Here is a 25,404-nt window from a genome sequence, read left to right on the forward strand (position 1 = left end):
AGAAGTAAAATACTGTGGCTGCTGGAATCCAAAATAAATACAGAAAATGCTAGAAATGCTCAGCAGGCCTGGCAGCATCTGTGAAGAGAGAAGCAGTTAACCTTTCAGATCGAAAACCTTTCCTATGAAACTTAATGACCTGAAACATTAACTCTGTTTCTCTTTCCCTCTCTAGATGCTGCCATGCCTAATGAGCAGTTTCAGCATTTTCTGTTTTTATACTTCAGATAAGGCCAGACTTATGCAGCAATATCACCTCCTTTGATTTATACTTTCTCTGCTGATTCAGCCTATGTTTGCCATTCCATTGCAGCTAAGCATTGGGTTGACTTTCATTGCTATAACAAGCCCTATTATCTCTTTGCTCAACAGCCTGTTACACTTCATACAACTGCTCTTTTGGTTTCTTGCTCCATATTAATTGTAAACTTATTGCTTTTCCTTTGAGAAGCTGTTCAATACCATGGTATCACAGTTTTAACAGCAAGAGGGTGAAAGGGGAAAACTGCATTTTTCACAAAAGTTTAAATAATGTGTTTAGGTCAGGCAGAAGACTGCACTTTATAAAAAGATGTTAAATTCTACAGAGATAATTGTGAATATTATGAAGCTTGTAAAATGCAGTCAGAATATTTCCATTCTAATTCTGCAAAACACATTCACACACTTAAGTATAAAAATTATCACACGGGAGACCATTTTCCCCACTGCTGCCTCTATTTGCTAGAGCAATCCATTAATCCTACTATATCAGAAACACTGGAAATACTCATCAGGTCATGCAGCATCTGTGGAGAGTGAAACAGTTAACATTGCAGGTCGTTGAACTTTCTGACTCTGCTATTCCCATTTACACCTCCTCAAGGCCTATCTTTTGTTTCTTTTCTTGTCCCATTACAATCTCCTTTTGCCTTGCGCCATCTCTCCCACCTTTCACGCTATCAAAGACCTTCCCTTTTATTTTTCCTCCACCTCCTTTTCCTGCCTTTGCACTTACTTAAAACTTGTTACACCTCCAGCTTTTTCTAGATTTCCCTGGCCCGAGTATTACTAACATTTTGTTTTTATTTCAGGTTTCTCGCATCTGGAATATTTCTTTCCTCATTAATCCTACAACATCACTCTCTCTCCATAACCTTCGATGTTCCTCCATTTAAAGTATGAATCTAATTTTCTCTTACAAGGTGCAATGGTTTCGGTTTCAGCTATTTGCTATAGTAAAATATCCCATGCTCAAACAGGACATTTATGTGAAGAAGTTTCTCCTCATGCCTTTTCTCACCTGCTGAAAACTGAAGCTATTGCTGTATCCACAAGTAGATAAAAAATTATTTCTGAATGGGCCCTATCAAAATCTTTCATAATTTCAAAATTCTCTATATAATCTCTTTTTAGCCTTCTCTTCTCCAGTGGAGCTAATCCTTATTTCATACGTTTCTCCTCATAACTATAGTTGTTCTTCTCTATTACCTTGTTGAATCTAAACTTTATAGTCTCTGTGGCTACCAAAACTGTTACCTTGACTGTTGTCTAACTATTACCTTGTACAAACTGAAGTTTACTTCTTTGCTTGTTTCTTTAGTATCTTCATTTATAAAACTTAATGCACAACTGAGCTTTTTATGGTTTATCTATCAGCACTTAAGAAAAATAGAAACCAAAATAAACTTAACCATTAAGTTATTAATGTTCAACTAACCTTATCCACAACTCGTATGTATACCTCCAGTATGTCAGACACATGTACTTGAGCTCTAGCAGGCCCCAAAAAAGCAAGACACAAATCATGGACTAAAACTGTTAAAATTCCTGGATGTATTGGCTGCACCTGTATAATGCAGAAAAATAAAATGATTTTATAGATTGTACAATTTTAGAAACTCACATCAGCCTGAAACTATGTAGGGGCATGATTCCACTAGTTATGCTGGCATTGCAAATATCAGTGACCAGCACTACCAACTTTGTCAGAGTAGGCAGGATTAGTGAGAAGTCACCCTACTTGCATGGGCCCATCCAAATGTCCATGTCAAAGGGGTACACCTGCAGCGCCTTGCCACATTTGGAGACAACAAAATGTGGTGCTTGTGGTCAAGATGGCAGGGGGAAGAAAGAAAAGATATTTCTTCCTTCGCTGTTTGTCCTGCTTGTGATCAGCAAGCCTGTACCATGGTGAACCCTCTGGATTGTGCCATAACACTGAGGGTTCAAGCCATGGTCTTGGCATGGAGCTCCCTCCACCACCCTAATAAACAATTTGACATGTTTATTTCTCCAACATACACTGGATTCTACGCCTGAAGATGTGGTAATTCCCATAGAGTCCCTGCCCTTATCACCTATACCTCTGTTTGTGATCCTATTTGGGGCATGAAAGCTTTGGACCCAAACAAAACCACAGGAAGCTCCAGCCCGTGACCAGGACTCAGCTCAGTTCTTGTATGGTTTTTGGCCATGCCACATAGTAGCACTGTCAATGTGGAATAAATGGTTAAAATTAAAACAATTTTTAGGTCAAAAATGAAATTGTAGTTTTCATTACCTGGGAATGAATAGGAGTGTAACTAAATGAATATATAGCAAAACATAAACCATTGGAACAAAATTAATGCACAGATCGAAATCCAGTTGAATGATTGCTTTTGAGCCAGTGCAGGAAGTCATATCAGGAGCAGCATCAGACATACCTAAAAATGAAGTGTCAACCTAGTGAAGCTCCAAAATAGGACCTATTTGCACGCCAAAGAGTGAAAACAGCATGCAACAGACAGAGCTAAGTGATTCCACAACCAATGGATCAGATCTAAGTTCTGCAGTCTTGCCATGTGGCCAATAAAATAAGTAACTGGTGGAGGCAGCTCAACAAATATCTCTCATCCTCAACAAAGGGGGAGCCCAGCACATCAGTGCAAATGTGAAGGCTGAAGCATTTGTAATCACAAACATGGAAGGGAGAAAGGAGTCGTCAACAGTGCTTTCAAGCAGCACTTACTCAGGAATCACCTGCTCATTATCGTTTAATTTGGGTTCCACTAGGTCCACTCAGTTTTTGATCTCTTTGCTGCATTGGTCCAAACATGGACAAAAGAGCTGAACTCCAAAGGTGAGGCGAGTGACTGTCCTTGACATCAAGGCAGCATTTGACTGAGTGTGGCATCAAGAAGCCCTAGCAAAACTGGAGTAAATGGGAATCAGGGCGAAAACTCTTCACTAGTTGGAGTCATACAGGGCACAAAGAAAGATGATTCTGGTTATTGAAGGTCAGTCAGTTCAGTCCCAGGGCATTACAGCAGGAGTTCCTCAGGGTAGTGTCCTAGGCCCAGCCACCTTCAGCTACTTCATCAATGAAGATCAGAAGCAGGGATGTTCACTGATGCTTGTGCAATGTTCAGCACCATTCGTGAGTTCTCAGATACTGATGCAGTCCATCTCCATATGCAGTAAGACCTGAACAACACTCGGACTTGGGCTGACAAGTAGCAAGTAACATTTGTGCCACATAAATACAGGGCAATGACCATGACCACTACATAGACTGCAGCAGTTCAAGACGGCAGTTCATCACCACCTTCTCAAGGGCAGTTCGGGATGGGCAATAAATGCTGGCCTAGCCAGCAACGCCTGGCGCAAGAATAAATTTTTTAAATTCCAGAGGCGTTACTTTATAATATAGTAGCATGAAAAATTTTCCTCACCCCAATTTCCAAGTACATTTGGAAATATTACAGAATATTGCAATGTCAGTGGTCTGAGTTTTAATTTTGGTTGGCTTCATGCTACTTGATCCTGTGTGAGGTGCTGGTTCAAAGTTAAAGGTATTGCTGATCTGACAACAGTTAACAGCAGGTCTACAAAGCTATATAAAAAAAAACTAGACCTCCTTTCAATAGTTACATGTTTGTAGCTTGTCTCACTTTGCTTGAACTCAAAGCCAGGCTTGCAGCGTAACTGTGACTCAGCTAGCACCTCATCACTCAGGAACAAAATAAAAAGATGACAATTCCTGTTGCATTAAATTCAGAGACTTGCTGGCTGAACCTGTGGCTGTTGGCCATGTGCACCTCAGAGGCAGTACCCTAAGCTAAACTGTTGCATGCCTTGAAATGCAAGAGTGGTGCAATTCCACATTTTTAAAAGTAAGAAGCTTTTGGGAATCTATTAATCTAAGGCATAAATGGAGATATTATTTGGCTTAGAGGGTGCTTCATTTTTTTTAAACAAATACTTTGAACTAGATTTTTGCATGAGCGTTATAATGGTCAGAATGCTATCTTTAAAAAGGGATTTTTATCTCAGAATTTTTAGTTCATGGGCAACTCAATAACATTCTTAAATTAACTATTCAAAGCTACGAAATATTTTACCTTAATTCGACCATTGTGTTCTAGCTATCCAGTGCTTCAAGACTACAGGGAAGATAAATTCTACTAGAAGCAAAGAGCCAAGGACATATATGAACCTCCCACCTCCCCCACCCCTGACAGTATTATACAGATAATGACTCACTCACCTGAGCAATGAACTGGGCCTCCTGATAGTCAACCTTTGCTAGATTTGTTGCACTTGTATTAATGAAAAAGTATCCTGATCCTTCCTTGAGTGAAAGCTCTGCCTTTTAGACAGAAATAATGAAAGCTCTTAATTGTAATAAACATATTTTGTAAAACAGATTTTATTTGGCTGTATACCACTAAATAAGTAACACATTTTTACCTTAATGTTAGGATGGTTGTAAATGGTGATATTATCCGGGATGATTTTAACATCTTCCACAAGCAACAATTCAATTGTAGCAGATACAGGTATTAATGGATCATACTGTGACAGAGGAATACCAAACAAGTTAGAATACTTATTATACATTTTTAATTATGTTATTATCCAGTTAGAAGTTAAAACTATCACAATACAGTATTCAGCTAAACAAATTAAGTGACAGCCATTCGCTGACTCATACCTCATGGCAATGCCTTGACCAATCAGGGTCAAGCTGCCTGGTTTTAAGTTTCAAATAATGCTTGGCAGTTAACTGTCAGTCACCATCACTGGTGAATTCTATATGGTAATGCCTCTACTAATCAGAATCCACTTGCCAACCATCAGCACTCTCTTCTCAGACAGTATAAGTTGTTGTTTTCCCCTTATATTGGCATTCTTGAAGTGTCCTAACGAGTGCAAGATGAAAAGCTTCGATATGTCTCTTTTTCAGCAATACAGTATTAGGATTTAAACGGTTCTTTAACATAATTGAACAAATTCAGTTACCCAAGTCTGCACTAATTTTTTTTACTTTAATAGTTGACATACCCTAGATTTAACTTTAGCTGCACTGAGATGCTCTTGCTGATAGCCTGTTGCAGTTGCTGTGATTGAAGTAGTCCCTGATTCACGATGAACCAGCACAGTCTGCAAACCTAATTTAAAATATAAAATGCACAGTCCAAATAAGCAAATTATTCAACTTTTGCAATATACACCGACTGATTTTTAACTATGTCCATACCATGTTGCTTTTTTTGTCCATTTCCGTGATCTTTTTCATTCATTTGCATAGGCATACTGAGTTCAATGCTGGCTAGGGAAAGTTTTGATGATTCCCAGATAATACTAAGGGAAGAAAAGTTGTCAAATCTACGTCCTTGCTGGTCATATGCTTCCAAGTCAAGGACTGGGTTACGATAGTTTGACACAGGAACCTAGAAGAGAAGCAATGCCATTAGAATATGAAGAAATATTCTGAATATTTTCTTTTTAAGAACAAATAGAAATCATTGAAGATCATACGTCAAAAGAAAAATTCCCGATTAAGAGCAATTGACTTGAAATATTTGAAGCAACTGCACTAAAAAAGTATGATCTGAACATGATAACTATTTTAGAAATAAATTGCATTAAGAACTGTGATTTTTCGAATTCTATAACACAAATTAAGACTTACCACTTGTTTATTTTGTTGAAGCAAAGGACATGATAGGTCCAGCTGTGGATTCAGGTATACAGGAACCAATGTGAGCCTGGATGGAGGAGCACAAACAAACTTGACAACAGCTGGTTCCACTGCAGGGAAGGTATTTTTTAAACTAGGCTTGTTCCCTACTGTCAAAGCCAAAACCTAAAGAAGAAGAAAATACATATAATATGTAGGTTAAATATCAATTAATGAATCTGTTATTACAGCATCCCAAATATGTCAAGGCTGAGGCAAAAAACTGCCAATTAAACTCCACTCAGGAGGAAAACAATAGGTTTTCTCTATCAAGTGCCACAAAAACTCAAAATTACAAATTAAAACTTATTAAATTTGTATCTAGTAAGTTTTTTCGTACATTCATTCAATGGCATGTGAACATCACCAGCAAAGTCAGCGTTTAATGCCTATTGCTAAATGCCCTTGAGAAGGTGATGGTAAGCTGCCTCCCAGAACCACTGCAGTCCACACAATGTAGGTACGCTCTCAGTGCTGTTAGGGAGTGAGTCCCAGGATTCTGACCCACCCACAGTGAAAGCAGCAGTGATATATTTCCAAATCAGAATGATGTATGATGTGTCACTTGCAGAGGAATTTGCAGGTGGTTTACATGTGATTATACAGAATATACAGCACAGAAACAGGATATTCAGCCTAACTTGCCCATGCCGGTGTTTTTGCTCAACTCAAGCCTCCTCTCATTTAAATCGACCATTGTAACCCTTTATATACACAGCAATTTTGGCTGAAGATGATTTAAGAGGTGCTACTGCCCTTGTTCTTCTAGGTGGGAGAGACTGCGGGTTTTGAAGAAGGAGCCTTTACAGTTGCTGCAGTGTATTTTTATATGATAAACACTGCCGCCACTGTGCGCTGGCGGAGGGAGTGAATATTTAGGTGGTAGAAAGGCTGCTTTGTCATGGATTGTGTCAAGCTGCACTCATCCAGGCAAGTACAGGATACTCTATCATTCTCCTGAATTGTGCCTTCTAGATAGTGGACAGACCTTGATGATTCAGGAGCCGAGTAACTTGCCACAGAATTCCCAACATCTGATCTGCACTTGTAGCCACAACATTGCTGGTTCAGTTAAGTTTCTGACCAAGTGAAATGACCAGGATGTTGATGGTGGGGATTCAGTGATGGTAACTGCCACACAATTCAAGGGCAGACGGTTAGATTGCCTCTTGTTGGAGATAGTCAATCCCATAGTTGTCATTGGCTGTCCTCCAATTCTACTCAGGGTCGGAAGTTTCTGCATTAGGTCTTAAGCGACTTAAAAGGCTGAGTCTTGACCTGCCGATCTTTGGATACGGGGGCAGGACGCCCCATGAGGTAGGAGGATCTGGAATACAGGATTTGCTTCCTTTTCTATTCTTCACTGCTGCCAGTCTGCCTCAGCAGTAAGGTGTTTGGACTCAAAGCATAATGCAGCTCGATGGACAAGTTGTCACCATTTTGGAAGATTAGTAGCAAGCGCCTCCCATGCATTATTGTCATTGCTGCCATACTTCAAGGAGAACTGTGAGAGTGTCTTTGAAGTGGTTTTTTTTTTGTCCTTCCCTGGAACACAAGCCATTTGAGAGTTGAGAAAACAGGGCCAGGTTGGGGAGACACATTTTGGCCATCTGGACAGTGTCCAGTCCATTGTAGTTGATTTTGCAGGAGTTTTGCCTCAATGCTTGTGGAGCTGGCTTCAAGGAGGGCACTAGCATTTGTTTGATGGCCCTCCCATTGAATCTGGAGGATGCACTGCTGATGGAATTTCTTGCGCACTCTTATGTGTCATTGGTACCCAGTCCAGGTCTCACTGCAGTATAGGAATGTGGTGATGACAACTGCTCTGTACACTAGGACATTCTCAACACACAAGTGTGAGGCATTATCAGCCCAAGCAAGTACTCTGTCCAGGTCTTGCTGCATGTGGGCATGGACTATTTCAGTTTGAGGAATTCTCAATAGTACCAATCACTATGCAATCATCAGCATACCTCCCCACATCTCACCTTATTGATGAAGCAGAAGATGGTTGGGCCTAGGACATGAGCCTTGATGACCTCCTGCAGCAATATACTGGTGCTGAGATGATTGGTCTCCAACAACCACACCATCTTCCTTTGTGCTAGGAATGACTCCAACCAGTAAAGAGTTTTCCCCCAAATTCACATTGGTTTCAATTTTTCTAGGACCTCTTGATGCCACACTTGGTCAAAAGCTGCTTTGACGTCAAGCGCAGTCACTCTCAAATCACCTCTGGAATTCAGCTCTTTTATCCATGTTTGGACCAGGCTGTAATGAGGTCTGGAACTGAGTAGTCCTGGTGGAACTGAGCACTGGTGAGCAGGTTATTGTTGAGTAAATGCCACTTGATAGCACTGTCAATGGCTCCTTCCACCACTTCATTGATTTTTGTGGTCAGGACATACCTGGGCAATTTTCCACATTATTGCATCTGGACTGGAACATCTTAGTTAAAGGCATGGCTAGTTCTGAAGCACAAGTCTGCAGTACTACAGCAGAGATGTGGTTCAAGACCCATAACCTTTGTTGTATCTAGTGTCTTCAGCAGTTTCTTAATACTACCAAGTTAATGGCATTGGCTGAAGACTGGCATTTGTAATGCTAGGGGCTTCAGAAGGAGGCTGTGACAGATCATCTACTTAGCATTGTCTGAAGTCACCATTTGCCGTATGTAAAGAATTGATTTAGTCAAGTTATTATTGCACAATGTCTCAGCATGCATGCCAAGAAAGTGCTGTAAAGAAACCTAGCACAGTGGGGTACAAGATATAGAGAATAAGTTGTTGTTTCTCACCTGCTCTCCCAGTGCTGTACAGGTAGCTCTCACCACATGTTTAGGTTGATTTCTAAATGCTGGGGAACTAATCAGATGGAGAACAATACTTCCTTCATTTTCAGCTGTAAGATCAGTGAAAAACTTTGAGGGCTCCAAGACCCATGGCCTGGGCCCTCCCTCAAACAGCATATCCTTTGAGGATCCCAAAGTTACCAAAGCAACAGATACTGGATCAACAGCCTGAAATAAAAAACAGTATATAGGTAAAAATCATGTTATGGGTTACCACTGCTTCAAAACTATGACGTCTTATCTGCAAATTAGTAATACTAACTCAAACCAAATTTCCATTTTGTAACTTCACACTCTTGCATTTTTGGTTTTAAAACTATGGTTTATGACAAACACTTATTAGGAGAGCACATTTTGCTTCAGGTCATTTATCTGCATATTCATGTAACTACAAACATATCAAGTATCGAGGCAAAATTAAAGGTAAATCTAGCAGAGTAGCTTCTTAATATGACAATCACCAAAAGTCAGTCCAAAGTGAGGAGGACTGGACATTAATCATTTAGAATGATAATGAGTATTTCATATAAGTGTTTGTGGAAAATAACTTGACAATCACTTGTATGTTAGGACCTTGCAGCTTTAGAGGTTAATTTTTATGGGAAAGGGGGAAAAACAATGTATCAAATTTCAAGTAGCGAGTCACAGGAACAAAAGGAACAGGAGTAGGCTAGACAGCCTCTCCAACCTGTTGTGCCATTTACTTATGATTTTTCTGCATCTCAGTCCCATCCTTTTAATGCACAGTTATTAATAGATGACAAGTTGCAATGTTTGTCCACAATATTTGTATTCTTTATTTTATTGTTGGGTGAATTCATAAAAGCAAGGAAGAGTTGCTATTTAATGAAACTAGTGCTTAAACCAATTGAGTAATAATTCTCATTTACCTCACCAATTTCAGTTGGGTAAGTGATCTATTGCCAAATTTTCCCTGGCAAGGTTTGTACCAAATTATCCTGTAGCAATTTTGCCAGTCAATCTTAGAACTCCTCAAAACTTCTCTGTGCCAACTGATTGTTGCATTCTACAATATCTCTGAATTTTAAGCTCAGAACTGTTGATTCTAATTAAGGAGGACAAAGGCAATTTCTCTCAATTTTTTGGGGGGCCCTAAGTTACTATTTTGCAACCATTGTTCTTTTGTCCTCTGTAATGTTTTCAGGCAATCCAAAAAATGTTCCAAAACACTTCCAATTCTGTTTATCAAAGCATGCACATGTAATCACAATCAACAACTCATCGCTCATTTGCTTTGACATGAAGAGGATTCAAATGTTTTTAAATTTAGTATACAATTTACTGAACTGTAATAACACAGATCATTTAACACATTAGCCAAATTGATCAATTATGTTACATGCTTCACAATTATTTCAGTACATTTATAATACCTAGAAAAAGTTGGAAGTTTCTTGAATTCATAGCTCAAATAAATCATTAATGTTCTGTAATTAAAAATATATTTCTCTCAATGTAATAATGCATCCTTTTGCCTACAGAATAACATTACATACCCATAAGTCCCTTTTCTTATCTAAGTTAAAGGTAAGCTAAAATCAAATATCTACCATAAAATCAACTACTTAAATAACTTTCACAAAGCAAACAACTGTTGACCATAAGAACTATTTTATTTGAACTTTCTCATTTGTACTACAAGCGTTGGGATGGAATCGCCTCGGCAGTATCCTCTTCCTTTTTATTTTCTGGAATGCCACTTCATGAGAATGAAAACAGCAGCTGGTATTTGAAATGTGTAATATTATTACTTTCAGTAGATGCCCATACAATATCACATGTTGTACCATTGACTAATCAGTCTCTTACAATTGAGCAATTAAGAGGTCCATGTGATAACTAAGCAGTGATCCTCAAAGCGATGGCATACCCGAAAGCAGAAGGAAGATTCTTCCCTTCAACAATAAAGATGCTATTTAAATGCACATTGATCTAAAGAGAGATCCTAAAGCACTTCACTGAGCTGCACATGATTTTTGAAAGCGCTCTTGGGACAACATGGGTTGGAAAACTCCTCAAAACTCTGCTGAGTCTAAAAAAAAATGCAGAAACCATAAATTTCTTCAACATCAACTCCCAGCGTGATCACCATCTCAGGCTAAACAACACTGTTCAGAAGCTTGGCACCCTATTTATTGACAAACCAAATTTCCAATTCCATATCCTGGCCCTGACAAGGAACGCCCCCTTCCAACTCCATAACAATGGTCACCTGCCCCACTGTAACCCATTTGTCTCCAAAAAAAAAAAACCCTCAAACATGGCTTGGCCACCTCCAGACTCAATTAGTCCAATGCGTTCTTGGCCAGGCCTCCATCCTCCACTATTTATAAACCTCAGTTCACCCAAAACTCTGTTGTTCAAAAACCATTTTGTAGCAATACTAACTTGCTCATCATCTGGCTGAGGTACTTTGGCTTCCTGTTCCTTAAAATTCTTAAGTTAAAATTTTCCATGGCCTCACCTTTCCCCATCTCTAACCTGCTCCAGCTCCATAATTCCTCCTGAATGTAGTGTGCCTGACCACAGCCTCATGTTGGCAGCCATACATGAGTCATCTAACTTCTATACTTTGAAATTCCCTCCCTCTTCACCTCCTTTCCTCTTTTACAGCCCTTCTTAAATACAAAACTTAAGTTTTCAAATGATCTCTTCTAATCCCTCTTTGGCTGGATGACAGTTTTCCTAGCACCTCTGAATTGTCTGGGGAAATTTTTGTCCATATTAAAAGGTGGTAAATAAAGGCAAATTGCACAATTTTGCACAAGTGGCAACACTAAAATGCATGTGAATTATGGATAGACTCCAACATTAAATTATAAAGAATTATACATAATGGAAACAGCTGTGAGATGCAGGAGGGAAAAAGCAACCCTAAATACAAACCTTTTCATTGTTAATACTTACTTTGAGTGGCACATATGCAACAATAGTGATGGTAGCAGTAAGGTACACATGGCCGTGACTATAACTAACCACAAGAGTGGTGTAACCCTGAGCCTCAGCTTGAACTCTTATTCCACTGCAGTGCTTAGGGCCTGGTTCCAATCTCTCTGTTAACAAACAGGATGGATAAGTAAATTTATTTTTAACATTGAAATCTTATCAGCTGTATTATAACACTACACCCTACAACTTGTTCCATTAATTGGCTTGAAATGTTGTATAGGCAGAATCCATTTTCTTCAAATAAATTCTTCCCCTAAGAACATAGGCAGCATGGAATGCAAAAAGGTCCGAGTCATCAGGCCTACCCCTTCCACAGAGTATGCATCAGAAACTATATCAACATCACTGAAATAGTAGAACACTTTAATGGGAATAAATTTCCTGCAAAGCAAAAAAATTAACAAGCATGTACATTTAAACTGATTGAAAACTGGTCATTATATTGTATTAATCGATCATGATTAGACAAGTGTGCAGGTGTAAAATGGAATGAGCTCTAGGATTCAATCTACTGGATGTTAATAGTTGAGGTCATTGAAACCTTCATGCTACATTTTGTATCGGGAATGTTACTTCATAAACTAGGTTATGAACTTTATGATGCATTGTTTCCAGTACAAAATGTGGTATGATGTGCAAGCCAATAATGCAAAAGAAAACTAATGTGCTTTATCCTTGAAGAAACATCACCTCCCTCCACCCAGCCAATGTTCTCTCCTTCATGCCAAAGCCATAAAGCTCCTTGGTGGGATATTAACTGACAAGACACTGGTGCCTCCAAGTAGCTAACAAAAAATTGTTACACTTTTCAACAGCATGTCTGTGTGATATTCCAACTGGAAGATTTGGTCAGGGACAGAAAAGAGAGGAGGGGAGCACTGGCACGAAGCCCAATGTTGACTGCACCCAAAGTCCATACAGGCTGACAATCATTAGAATCATGGCTAATCATCCCCCTCCCTCACCCAGGAGCATCCTTCGTGCTGATTGAAATCAGCTACTCAATAGTGACTAGAAAATGAAGCAGGGACTTTCCTGGTTTGCAAGGCTCAGCTGTCTGCCAGCTCAACTTCCATTCCCCTCAAAAAGGCTTTAATTGAAGACACCTGTCATTTTGCTGACATCATTAAGATGTTATTTGTTTCATCATTAAGAAAAGTAAGGCTATTAAAATTAAGCCAAAAAATGAGCCTGCAGTACGAGTTTAAGTCCTCCCCCACCAGACACAGTGGGTAACATAGTGGAAATAGAAAAGATCCAGATGAGAGCTATAAGAATGATTCTTTGATAATCAACCTCTGCCACTCAAAAAGGCTCAAAGACCGGGGTCTGTTCACTTCAGAGTAAATATATAAAAATGAAGAAAATCATGCATTCCTTTTCTGTTGGTTTCAGGAGATAAAATGTATAATTCAATAATTTTCAGCTCAAGCCCCACTATTACTCAAACTTATTTTTTCAGTTCAGTGCAGGCCATTCAAATTTGACTTGGTGATGGCCTGATAAATGTCAATAAAAGAATTTAAAGAGCTGTATAGCATTCCTATTGATTGACTATTCCAGCTTTGCAAATTGGGGAGCTCTGGAGACACAAAATTGAAGAGTAGGATGGACTGGATCTTAAGTTGTTCTGAGTTTCTTAAAGAGTAGTGAGCCTCGAGTACATTGCTGGCTGGTGTGGCAAATGCAGACTGTGTCTTCAAGGGGGAGTTGGTCTGGTTCTCAACTGGGACAAAGATCGCAGCATAAAGCAGGCAGGTGTCTTTATAGTTAACACTAGCCCAAGTGATCTTCTGGTCTTGTTTTGATCACTTGAGGGACTCAGAAGAATTTTCCAAGTACTTTTTCACCTATTGGCCCTGGATTTGTTGCCTTTTCAAAGCAATCACATGACTGCAAGGGGTAGAAAATGTTGATTCATGATGCTCCATTCATTTTCAGAACTTGCCCTTTCATGTTTTTAAGTCAATTCAGAATAAACAGGGATTTTAAATTTAAAATCCCTAATTCTTCCTTGTTCAAAAGTATATCTTATACCACAACAGTGATACTTTTACTTTTTACTAGTTAACCATTCTACTGGCAACTCAAGCATGACAAAATTTCACTGCAAACATTTTTATCACTCTCCATCTACAGAAAATTGCAATTTCTTACATACAGAAGTGTACATGCAGCTGTGAATCATCAGACTTGTGAATCAATTGTACAAACATAGGTTTCTTTCTGAATATTTTGAAAAGTGAACACTCCAGATGTTAAAGATACACAAAAAATTGATGCAGGGTCAAAATGTGTTGCCCTTGAGGTGTGGCTGCAAGTGACAAGTACTAAAATTCAATTATCAGTTTACAGTGCTAGAAAAAAAATTAACCAGACCAATTTAACTTGAGCTTTCCAAGACCATTTGTGTATTTTGATTGCTGCACTGGACACCAGAACATCAATGCTATTCCCACTCATGCCCTTTCTTTTTAAACTTTACTCCACTCTCAGGCACTCTGTCCTCAGGATTCCCCACCCCAATGCTCAGTGCTTCTCAACCTTCTTGCTCTTTCCATTGTCCCAGGTGTGACTCCCTCTTAAGTAAGCCTGCAGCTCCTCATCTGAGGATACCACAAGAGTCACAGACTGCATCAAGGCACTGGGTGCTGACTTCTGAGCAGCAACACCAATTCCCATACCCCTCAACAACCACCTTGTCCAGTGCACCCACTTGAGGGCTAATCTTGCCATTTTCCTTCCTGTCCAACTCACCCCTCCCATTGCCGACCCTGTGGACTCTGCCAGTGCATCCGCTTTCACCACTCTTCTACACATCTCCCTCCAGAATATCCGTTCACTTGTGAAGAAAGCTCCTGTCATCCATGATTGCATCAATATCATGACCTTAATGGAAACCTGGCTGTTGGGTGATGACTCCCTTTCCCTTAATGAAGCCTGCTCACCTACCTATATCTTCTACCCCTTGCCCCGACAAGACCAGCATGACAGCAGTGTGGTGCTTATCATCAGCTCCTACTCCTTTGGCACTTTCTCCGCCTTTGAGCATTTCATCTTGTTCCAACCCTCTCTCAGTGAAAATCATTTTTCTCTACGGCCCAAACAAATAGGATAAAAATTTTCTGAGATATCTTCACTGCTTTCCTTCCTCATCTCTGAACCCAATGACTTCTCATCTTTTGTGATTTCAACCTCCATCTCAACTTATTATGCTTTCTCTTGAATTCCGCCCTCTTATCCTGCCTAAATCTCTCCCTCCTTGATCTTTCTATCACACATGGTTTTGCTCATCCCTTAGAATCAATCACAGATAAGGCCACTTTGTTGCATCAATGTTCACCCACATTCCCCTTCCACACCCCAGCCCTACCTACTTCTGTATCAACTTGCTCAAATGAATCATCGCCTCCACCTTCAATGCCCTAGTCCCCAATAAAACCATTACTCACTCAGGTATGGCCTTCATCTCTGCTCCCTTAAGTCCAGGGGATACAGGCTGAAATGGATGTAGCTGAGAACTGGTATAGCCACTAGATCTGGTTGGACTACATAAAACACTATTGGGTCCTACTCTCACTTGCTAAGACTGCTCAACATTCCGAGACTATCCTAGAATGCAAGGATAACCCTTTCTCTTTTCTCTACTGTGAACTTTCTCAATACCTTCCCATGCAATGTGCAGGGAGTTCATGCACTTGTTTGTCACTAAGATCAAGACCATCTCATCAGCTACCTATACGGTCGTCTCCCTTTCACTAGCCCACCAGGCCAACCTTCCTCTAACGCTGTCCACCCTCCCTAGCCTTAACCCTGAACTCACATCTTTCTCCAAGTTTGCTCCTATCCTGCCTCTGAGAAGATATAGACAGGTGATCAGGCTTCATTAAGGGGAAAGGTGTCATCACTCCATAGCCGGATTTCTACTAAGGTCATGGTGATGCAATCAAGGATGGCAAGTCTTCTTCAGAACGGACATTCTGGTGGGAGGCACGTAGAGGAGCAGTGTGGTCAAAGCTCATCCTGTCCATGAGATCCACCTCTTGGTCCCTTGACCTTATCCCCGCTAAACTACTGACTAGCCAGCTTTTCCTCCTGGTCCTCGTATTAGCCAATATTGCAAATGGTTTCTATTCAGATGCTTTCCCACTCTCCTTTAAATCCACCATCATCACCTCTTACTCCACCATCCTTGCGAATTATAGCTCCATCTCCAACCTCCCACTCCTTTCCAAAGTCTTTGCATGTGTTTTCACCTCCAAAATCTGAGCTCACCTTTCCCAGAACTCCATGTCTGAATCCCTCCAGTCGGATTTCTGCCTTGTTACAGTACTGAAACCGCTCTTATTGAAGTCATAAATGACATAATATGTGACTGTGACAAAGGTAAACGTTCGCTCCTCATCCTATCTGTAGCCTTTAACATGGCTGACCACATATCCTCTTCCAGTGCCTCTCCACTGTCTTCCAGCTTGGTGGGGCTGCTCTCACCTGATTCAATTCTCATCTACCTAATTGTAGTCAAAAATCACTTGTAATGGTTTCTCTTCCTGCTCCTACACTGTCACATCTGATGTCCCTCAAGGGTATAATCTTTAGCCCCCTATTTCTCATCTCATTCTGCTTGTCTACCAAAAGCACAATGTTAGTTTTCACATGAATGCTGATGACACCCAGCTCTACCTCACCACATCTCTCAACTCCTGTACTGTTGCTAAGTTACCAGACTACTTTATCTGACATCCAGCACAGGGTGAGCAGAAATTTCCTCCAATTAAATATTGGGAAGACTGAAGCCACTGTTTTCAGTCCCAGCTCTGTTCCCTTACTACCAATTTCAGCTCTATCCCAAGCAAGAGTGAGATTAAACCAATCTGTTCGCAATCTTGGTGTTATAATTGACCGATAGATGAGCTTCCAACCTCATATTTGTGCAATAACTAAGCCTGCCTATTTCCATCTCCCTAACATCACCTGACTTCACCTTGGGTCTCAGTTTACCTGCTGCTGAAACCCTCATTCCTGCCTTTGTTGCCTTTAAACTCAATTATTCCAACATACTCCTGGCTAGTCTCCCATGTTCTACTCTCTGCAAACTTGAGATCATCTAATACTCTGCTTCCCATATCTTAACTCACATCAAGTCCTGTTCATCTATCACCCCCGTGCTCACTGTGTTACATTGGCTCCTGGTCAAGCAAAGTCTTGATTTTAAAATTCTCATCCTTGTTTTAAAATTCCTCCGTGGCCTCACCCATCCTCCCTATCTCTAACTTTCTCCAGAGCCACAACCCTCAGGGATACCTGTGATCATCTAATTTTGGCCTTTTGAGCATCTCATATTTCAATTGCTCAATCATTGGAGGCCATACCTTCAGATGTCTGGGCCTTAATCTGTGGAATTTCCTCCCTTTCACTGTCCATCTCACTACCACTCTTCCCTCCTTTAACACTCATCTTAAATCCTGTCTTTTAAACCAAGCTTTTTGGTCAGCTGCCCTAATATCTCCTGATGTGTCTTGGTATCATTTTTGTTTCATTATGTACCTTTAAAGTGCCTTGGGATGCTTTATTACATTAAAGGTGCTATATAAAAACAGGATGTTGTTAAGTACTCCACCGCTTTTGCTCCACTGAAGATGCATGTTATTTACTGCTCGAAAAAAATTATACTAAAAACAGAAATTATTAGTTTGTCTATTCCTGCTATTAGTCAGATCATAAAATTAAATATATTATTCATTACCTTCTATAGTTTTGAAAATACCACGGTTTTCAATCTCCACCACAAGATCAAAATGGGAGCAGTCAGTTAACATAACTTTTTCATTTGTTTCCACGTTCATCAGACCGTAAATTTTGAGCGGTAAATCCAATGTTTGTCCGACTCGAGCTTCTACCTGGCAAGGTGTGAACTCCATTTGGATTGGCTCTATTACATAAACCTCAAGATAAAAAAGTATTGAAACAGAATTACAAATTAAAATCAAAATATCACAACCACAAACTATCCAAGTTGCTAGCCATTAAAACACTGAAGATATATGGTTTTACAGGAGAGCATTAATTAGTGATTTTAAATTTACTAGCCAGGCAACTGGCAGAAACTCATAACTCTTTTCTGAATAGTAACCTGGAATTTTGGATAACCACCAAGCAAGCAGACAAGTTGCTGTATAAATGCCTCATTCTAAAGATGTTATGTCCAATGTAGTATTCCCTCAATACTATAATGAAGTATTTACAAGACTTGCTCTCTAGTCTGAAAAGGGTGATGGACCCAATTCCATCTGACACAAGATAAACAGAGTATTATCAATGTTATGAAATGAAAAATTGTGATATACTGATAAAACAACATTGTCATCAGTTGTTACCATTTTTGCACAATGTAGTGTTCAGTTTCAATTTTATTGTAATCACACATTTTTGGTGCCATTATTGCTTTTACCTTGATAAGAACAATAAAACAAATATTATTGGCAAGTCTGACACTCAATTTAAAAGAAATGCCAAGGCATATGCTAACCTTGATAAACCTCCTAAAAATTTTCCTATGCTTGGTTTGTTATTTATCAATATTTTCAGTCTGGTAGCATGATGAAAGTCGTATGCTTTGTTCACTTAAAGGCAAGCCATTTTTGAAAAAGGAACCAAACAATTTAATTTACCGAATTGACATTTTGATAAGAAACCTAATAGTCTGGTTAATCAAATCTTCCTGGATACTTATAAAGAAAACACAGAGAACCATACAGACTACTGGCTAACTTTGCAGTATATTTTATAGGGACAGAAACTCAAATCACAGAGCTTTGTTTGAAGAAATAGCTCTTGGGCTACAGTAACACGCAGTGATGAAACACTTAAGGTAAAGTTTTTGGTTTTCTTTTAAAAAGGGTCTGTGTAAGCCTGGGAAAAATATTAGACCAAGTAGCAATTTCACAGGGCCATGTACATCTCAATCTGAACACCTACTTATTGCCCTGTAGTCAGCATTAAAGTACCTTTTAGAAAAGCATAATGATGGCCTTAACAATTAATGGCCCAGATCTTGTAGTCTGTTTATTATATTTTCACTTGTTCAGACTGTGAAATTTTGCTTCAGAGCTTACTTTAAATTAGAGTCAAAACCACACAGCTCCCTCTGAAGACATTCTGCGAAGTGAGAAGACTGTGCATCTCCTTATTCAATCAAATTGGAGAATTCTTACTGAGGTATAAGGTCTGAACCAGTAAGTGTCAGTATAGTTAATTTGACACATCACAAATAGCAGGCAAAATGAAGAGAAGGAAACAAAGATGGGATTGAGAGAGACATTATGTATAGAAAATTTGTATTTACATTTTTAAGATTTCAAACAAAGTTGAAAACTGAAGGAATGAGAACCCACACTTGTACAAAATATCTATGCAAGAGGAAAAGTTTGAGTGCAATTGAGAATTATGACATCATTAAGAATTTACTTACACTTGAACCTAAGTTTTCCTTTCAAGTTTAGTGAGCATCAACCATGTAAGTGTCACAACTCTACATCCTTCCAGGTGTTTTAACGCCTAGTCTCAGTACGATACTGTTAAACTGCAGCTACTGCTTTCCATGTTTAACTGCACATGCTATCAGTGGATGTTGCTGCTCAATTTACAGTTCAATAACAGTGAACATCAAAGCCTCACTTGGTTTTACTGCAAAATCAGGATCAATGTTTTATTGCTTCAATTTCATAAAAGTGGAGTACATAATTTATTCCAAATATATACATTTCATTTTTGTATTTCCTAAAGGTTCATGAAGAAGGGATAAAAAAAATCTTAAAAATCATTTTACCATCATTTGCCCATAGTGTAATGGATTCTGAACATCATGCGCTTGTATTACACTTAACCCTATATCGCTTGCTGTTGTCATAATCCCTTTAACTGTCACTGTTGCCACAGCCTGGCTGGATGATGACCAGGTAAAATTTCCACTCCCACCTTCTGCCTAAGTAACAAATTAAACATATAATAAAGGAATAAATATTCAATGTCAGTCATTAACATATAATGTAACTGTGATCACATTCAACAGAATCTCATTCTAATGCATTTGGAATTATGTATTCAATACCTTGGAAGAATTACTGGGATATTATACTACATATGACTTTGGCAAAACAAGCTAACATTATGTCATTACAGCTGGGCCCAAACATGGACAGAATAGCTGAATCCCAGAGGTGGTATGAAGGTGACTTCCCTTCACAACAAGGCAACATTGACCAACAGTGGTACCAAGGAGTTCTTCAAAATTGAAATCAGTAGGGATCAGGGTGAAACTCTCCAGTGTTGTAGTCATGCCTGACAAAGGCAAATAGTTAGGTGATGGAGGATAAGACAGGGTAAATAATGAGAAACTGTTTCCACGCAAGAGAGCACAGATTACTACAGAGGACACAGATTCAAAATAATTGATAAATTGAGTAAAAGGAAGGCAAGGAATTCCCCCACCCCCCAACTGAAAGGGCAGTTGGAGTCAGGACCGGACTTCCTGAGAGGGTGGTGGAAGCAGGTTCGATCGAGGTATTCAAAAGGGAATTAGATTGCTACCTGAAAAGTATGAATGTGCAAGGTTACAGGAATAAGGTAGGGGAATGGGAATGGGATGAAGTAGAAGGTTCTTTCAGAGAGCCAGTGCAGACTTGATGGCCTCCTTCTGCACTGTAAAGATTATGTGAATACAGGCAGCTAAGGACTAAAGGCAAGGACAGCAGTCCCAACAAATCAGACAATTCATCCATGACTGCACTTTGGAGTCTCACAAACATATTTTTTGGGGGGGGGGGGGGAAGAGAAGAGGTATTACTATAGCTTTGCATTCAGCAAGTTTCATTGCCAGTTTGATACTTTGTTTCCTCCACAGTCTCTTGCCCAAATGGGCAAATGCTGAGCTTGCTTTGACAATTCTATTTGCCACCTCACTGTCAACACAGGCATTTCTGGAGATTGTATTTCCAAGAGGAAGATTCAAAACAAAAGGGGTCTTTTTGTGGTAAGAAAATAAACCAATGGCCGATTTCTAACTGTAGTATGGGACAAAGTCATTCCAAGAAACCTTGTGCATATAACGAACATCAAAAAATACATTATGTTAACAGAATAAAATGCACCGCACCTTTATTGCATACTGATAAGTTCCAGCCATCTGCTGCCAAGGAAATGTCAAAATGCTTGGCGTAAGAACTATTGGATTATAAATTTCGACATCCTGTTGGTTTCGCACAGGGACTGGCAGGGAATGTACAATTCCATTCTGAAAGTCAAAATTAAACAAAAAAGAAAGAGTTGAAAAGGTATTAGTAAAATTATGAACTATACTGATATAACCATGATAAAGGCATTTTCCAGGAAAGTAGGCAAAGAGAAGATAATGCACTTTTGAAAACTGAAGTGTTTCAAAAACCACTTAGTTAATGAAACCAAAAACTTTCAGGGCTTGCTATCTGCAAGCCTTGCTATCTACAACCATTTCAACAGCATGGCCATGTTTTTCACCAATTGAAGAGCAGATTTTTGGTAATTTATACAAAAAAATAACACTTACAGCACAACAATCACAATGCTAATTCTAAACTTGGTGAATTAATTTCTTACTGCAGTCTCTTGAAATTTCAGCCTTCAAAGCTCTTTTATTAAGAAAAAAACCAAGGCCAGGATTTTCCCGCCCCATCACGACAGGACTCACCATGGGAGATTCAGCCGCTCAGCCAAATGTCCATTGCCTTTCGCCGAGACTGATCACGCAACAGGCAAATCCCACCCTAAATGTTTCCAATTTCTCATCCACTGACTCAGATATATAAGGAAGTTTAAGAAAAACACCCATGTTCCCTCACATATATAAAATGTTCACAAAAAGTTGAAAAACAACTTAGCCTGCTTTTCTGGATGTTTTATATATGTATTTAGTTAAAAAATTTAATATGATTGTGTGGAATAAAACATGTCAAGTTAACAATGATCAAAAGAAGATGTAAAATTAACTAACTAGTATGAAACAGCATGAATTTATCAATCATTTCTAATTATGCCCATTAGGCTACATTTCACTTTGCTGCTAAAACAAAGGGAAATACTATATATATACACACAGACACATGGATGCAAATTCCATAACTATGACCAATTTCTCTCTTTCAAGTTCAAATCAACTTTTATACAAATCATTATTCCACCAAGTGATAAGACAACCACTGAAGCTTGAAACACTACTTAACTGTCACACAAAGGCAGACAGAGGATTATATAGTGCCTTTCAAAACATCTCAAAGTCCCTTGAACAGCAATGACATAATGACCAGGCTTCTATTATAGTAATGTTGGTCGAGGGATACATACTGACAAGAACACCAATGGAGAACTGCACTGCTCTTCTATAATAATGAAGTGAACACTTTTAGATAGCACCTTTCACGACCTCAGGACGTAAGATTCTTTACATCCAATGAGCTAGTATTGAGATGTAATCACTGTTGCAACGCAGAAAACACAGCCAATTTTCACCAAGCCCCACAAGCAGCACCAGCTGCGTTTGTTGCCAATGCTGTGCATGTGCAGTTCTAGCGTATTACTCAGTCACATCACTGCGAGCAACAAAGTAGGCAGCGGCCAGGAGCAAAAATGGCGCTGCTCATATCATCACAGCTGTGTTTTAGGCAGCGCCCTTGAATTCCTAATTGGAGTAGATTAGCCGGAGTGCCTGTGATTCACAGGGAGTCAATTTTTCAGGCCAGGGCCCCAGTTGGACTCGGGCCTCAGGCAGTGAGTTGTCTGAGTGAGGGCCATACGGTGAACAGGGCAGGGCGGGCCGGGGCGTGGGGGGGCCTGAACCGGGGTGGGAGGAAGGAATGGGAGAAGGGGGCCAATGAGTGGAGGAGAGGGGGAAGGGACAGGGGCCGAGGGGAGCAATGGGGGCTGAGGAGGAAGAAGAGGAGGCGGGTATGATGGTGTGAGGAGGATGGCGCGGGTATGATGGTGTGAGGAGGATGGCGCGTGTGTATATGGTAATGTCATTGACGCACATGCACATTGGCAGGCTGGGTGCAGTGTAGTGACATCATTGGATTTCTGCGCACACGCGGAACAGTGTGCTTGCTGCCATCATGCATGGCCATCTTGCTTTAACAAGATGTAGAGTGTTAAATAAATGACCAGATTATCTGTTTCCTTTCCAACTGTTGAGTTAGGATTAAAGGTTGGCCAGAACAGCAGCAGCACTCCCTTGCTGCTCTTTGAATAGTATTGTGGAATTGTTTATCTCTACTGGAGGGGGGCTGGGGGCAGAAATGTGTCTTGGCTTAACATTCAACCCAAAAGAAGGTGCTTCCAACAATTCATTGAAATGCCAGCCTAAATGATATGCTCCTCAACTTAACAGGGGCTTCAGCACATGACTGAGGTGCAAAAGAACCAACACTGAGCCAAGGCTGACAACTATGACAGAGGAATAAAACTCTTGCAGGTCCCACAAAAACTCTTGCAGGTTCAATAAGCATCATTATTTGTTGAAATTCATAAAATCAAAACACTATAATATATAAAACAGTGCCATATTCTGAACTAAAGCGAAGCATAGGAATTTTTCGAAGATATTTTGACTCAGCACCCAATAAGAGATCAGGTCACTATTTAGAAGTTTATTACTCTACATTAGTGTGACAAGTGTCATAATTTCCAATGCACACCTGTTGCATTCAATTTCACCATGTGCATTGCAATTTACTGTTCCTGAATTTGGTCACCACCTCCTGCACATTCACTCTACATGGATGTACAAAGTTCTACGTTCTAAATTAGTTAATGTGTTTGATGTTTTTGCTTATAAATACCAAATAGCTCTTTCTTAAAACAAAATTATTAAATATTATTCCTGTAAATTGGAGCTAATTTCCTTCTGGAACAAAGGTTGCAAAACAGAATAGCAATCAAGTTTGAAACTTCAGTTAAGACCAGTTTAATAGACTGTATGCAATCTAAATGAAGGTCTCAATCAACTAGCCAATTACAAAACTTGCTCCAAAGCCGAAATCAATTGTCTACTGCTCAATCGTATAAAAAAAATGTTATTTTGAGTACATTCTGGTGTTTCGAAAGAGTCAGAAAATCAGAAAGGATATCAATGCTTCATCTTATGCATTGAAGTGAACACAAAAAAATCCCTTTATAACTTTAACCAGATAAGGTACAATATTTTGTGCACTATTGGTTTCCACATACTCCCTCATTGTTAAAGGATGGCCTGGCATTAAATGGGAAGAAATTACTAGACAAAAACAACTGACCTGAGAAACCACATTGGTTAATGAAGCATCAATTATTGTTTGACCTTTCTTCAGAGCTTTTACACGATGGTATGATCCATTCACAGAGGTCTCCAGTATTTCAAAATACTCCTTTGGAATTTCAGTATTAATTCGGATATCCTATGTTCCAATAAAAAAAATGTTTTTTTGCACAAAATGTTAAATACAAACATGAATAACTTTTATTTCCACATAAATGTAGTACATTAAAGTGACAATAACCTACTATGCCAGATATAAAACATGACAAAGAGTCAATTTACAAAATGGATATCTGGCACTAAAAACCCTCAGTTACAAACTTTGGTAACACAGAGCGCCTCAACTGTCTATTAGAACTTTTGCTGGGTGACTCCAATAAGACAATATCCTTGACAAAGTTAATTCTCATTATTTCAATAACAAATATTTAACAGAAAGAAACAAAGATTCCAAATAAATGGCTATTCGAAAAATGGGAACTGAATGAAAACTGGTGCTCAGATTGATAAAATAAAGATATTTGCCCCTTAAAGGTAAGGTTCAATGTTCTTCTGGAGGATGGGCGCTGTTCAAAAGATAATGAGAAAATTCTGTACTGTCACTTTCCCAATTTACAGCTGGTCGCAATACTTGGAATGATGACACTTCAAAATTTAACTCTTGTTCTTAATTTTTTAGGAGAGGGATTATTAAGTGCAAAATAGCTTGGTTTCAAAGCTCAATACAGAATATAGAAAAATAGCTTTGTATTGGGCCTGTTGAAACAATGTCCGGAACGAGACATGCAGCTATGAGACTTGCAGCTATTAACATACAATTTGACCAGCAACTTCACATGACGAGATGCCCCATGAATTGAAAATCAAAAGTTGGCAGGACAATTTCAAGTTAGCTTCCTGAAATTGGCATTTCGCCCTCAACCTCGTTGTTCATTTCGTGAAATTGCTGCATTTGCAAATTAATTACCCATTTAACTCACCACGAAAGTTCAGTCTAGTAATTAATAGTGCAAGTGCCCTTTTCAATTACATAATATTCTTGATGACTGCCAATTAAACTCTGGCCCTGAAATTGATCAATTAAAAGGGAGAGCCTCATCCTTTAAGATTTTTTTTAAAAAGCCAAATTTAAAATTACAAAATATCTTACTTTGCCTTTTTCTCTCTCTCTCAATCAAATGCATCTTTCCTTCTATTACTCTCTCTTCCTAACTTGACATCAAATCTACGCATTGTAATTCAACCTTCTCGCAGTTCTTCCTTTGTTTGTTTCTC

At 39.3% G+C, this 25,404-nt stretch overlaps 1 protein-coding gene across 2 annotated transcripts in view; it reads right to left on the bottom strand.

Annotated features, from left to right (window-relative positions):
- The window catches only part of nup210 (nucleoporin 210), a 103,496-nt gene that overhangs the window by 44,985 nt on the left and 33,107 nt on the right, over nucleotides 1–25,404 (bottom strand). For both annotated transcript variants that reach the window (XM_041191767.1, XM_041191768.1), the window contains 12 exons: nucleotides 24,128–24,268; nucleotides 20,962–21,099; nucleotides 19,636–19,791; nucleotides 17,554–17,752; nucleotides 11,766–11,911; nucleotides 8,784–9,005; nucleotides 5,939–6,112; nucleotides 5,504–5,696; nucleotides 5,308–5,414; nucleotides 4,714–4,818; nucleotides 4,511–4,612; nucleotides 1,700–1,828 (listed from right to left, as the gene is read on the bottom strand). In XM_041191767.1, the coding sequence (XP_041047701.1) occupies nucleotides 1,700–1,828; nucleotides 4,511–4,612; nucleotides 4,714–4,818; nucleotides 5,308–5,414; nucleotides 5,504–5,696; nucleotides 5,939–6,112; nucleotides 8,784–9,005; nucleotides 11,766–11,911; nucleotides 17,554–17,752; nucleotides 19,636–19,791; nucleotides 20,962–21,099; nucleotides 24,128–24,268 (1,812 nt within the window). The remainder of the gene's footprint in view (nucleotides 1–1,699; nucleotides 1,829–4,510; nucleotides 4,613–4,713; nucleotides 4,819–5,307; nucleotides 5,415–5,503; nucleotides 5,697–5,938; nucleotides 6,113–8,783; nucleotides 9,006–11,765; nucleotides 11,912–17,553; nucleotides 17,753–19,635; nucleotides 19,792–20,961; nucleotides 21,100–24,127; nucleotides 24,269–25,404) is intronic.

This window comes from Carcharodon carcharias, chromosome 7 (assembly GCF_017639515.1).
Source record: "Carcharodon carcharias isolate sCarCar2 chromosome 7, sCarCar2.pri, whole genome shotgun sequence".
Taxonomy (NCBI): Eukaryota; Metazoa; Chordata; class Chondrichthyes; order Lamniformes; family Lamnidae; genus Carcharodon; species Carcharodon carcharias.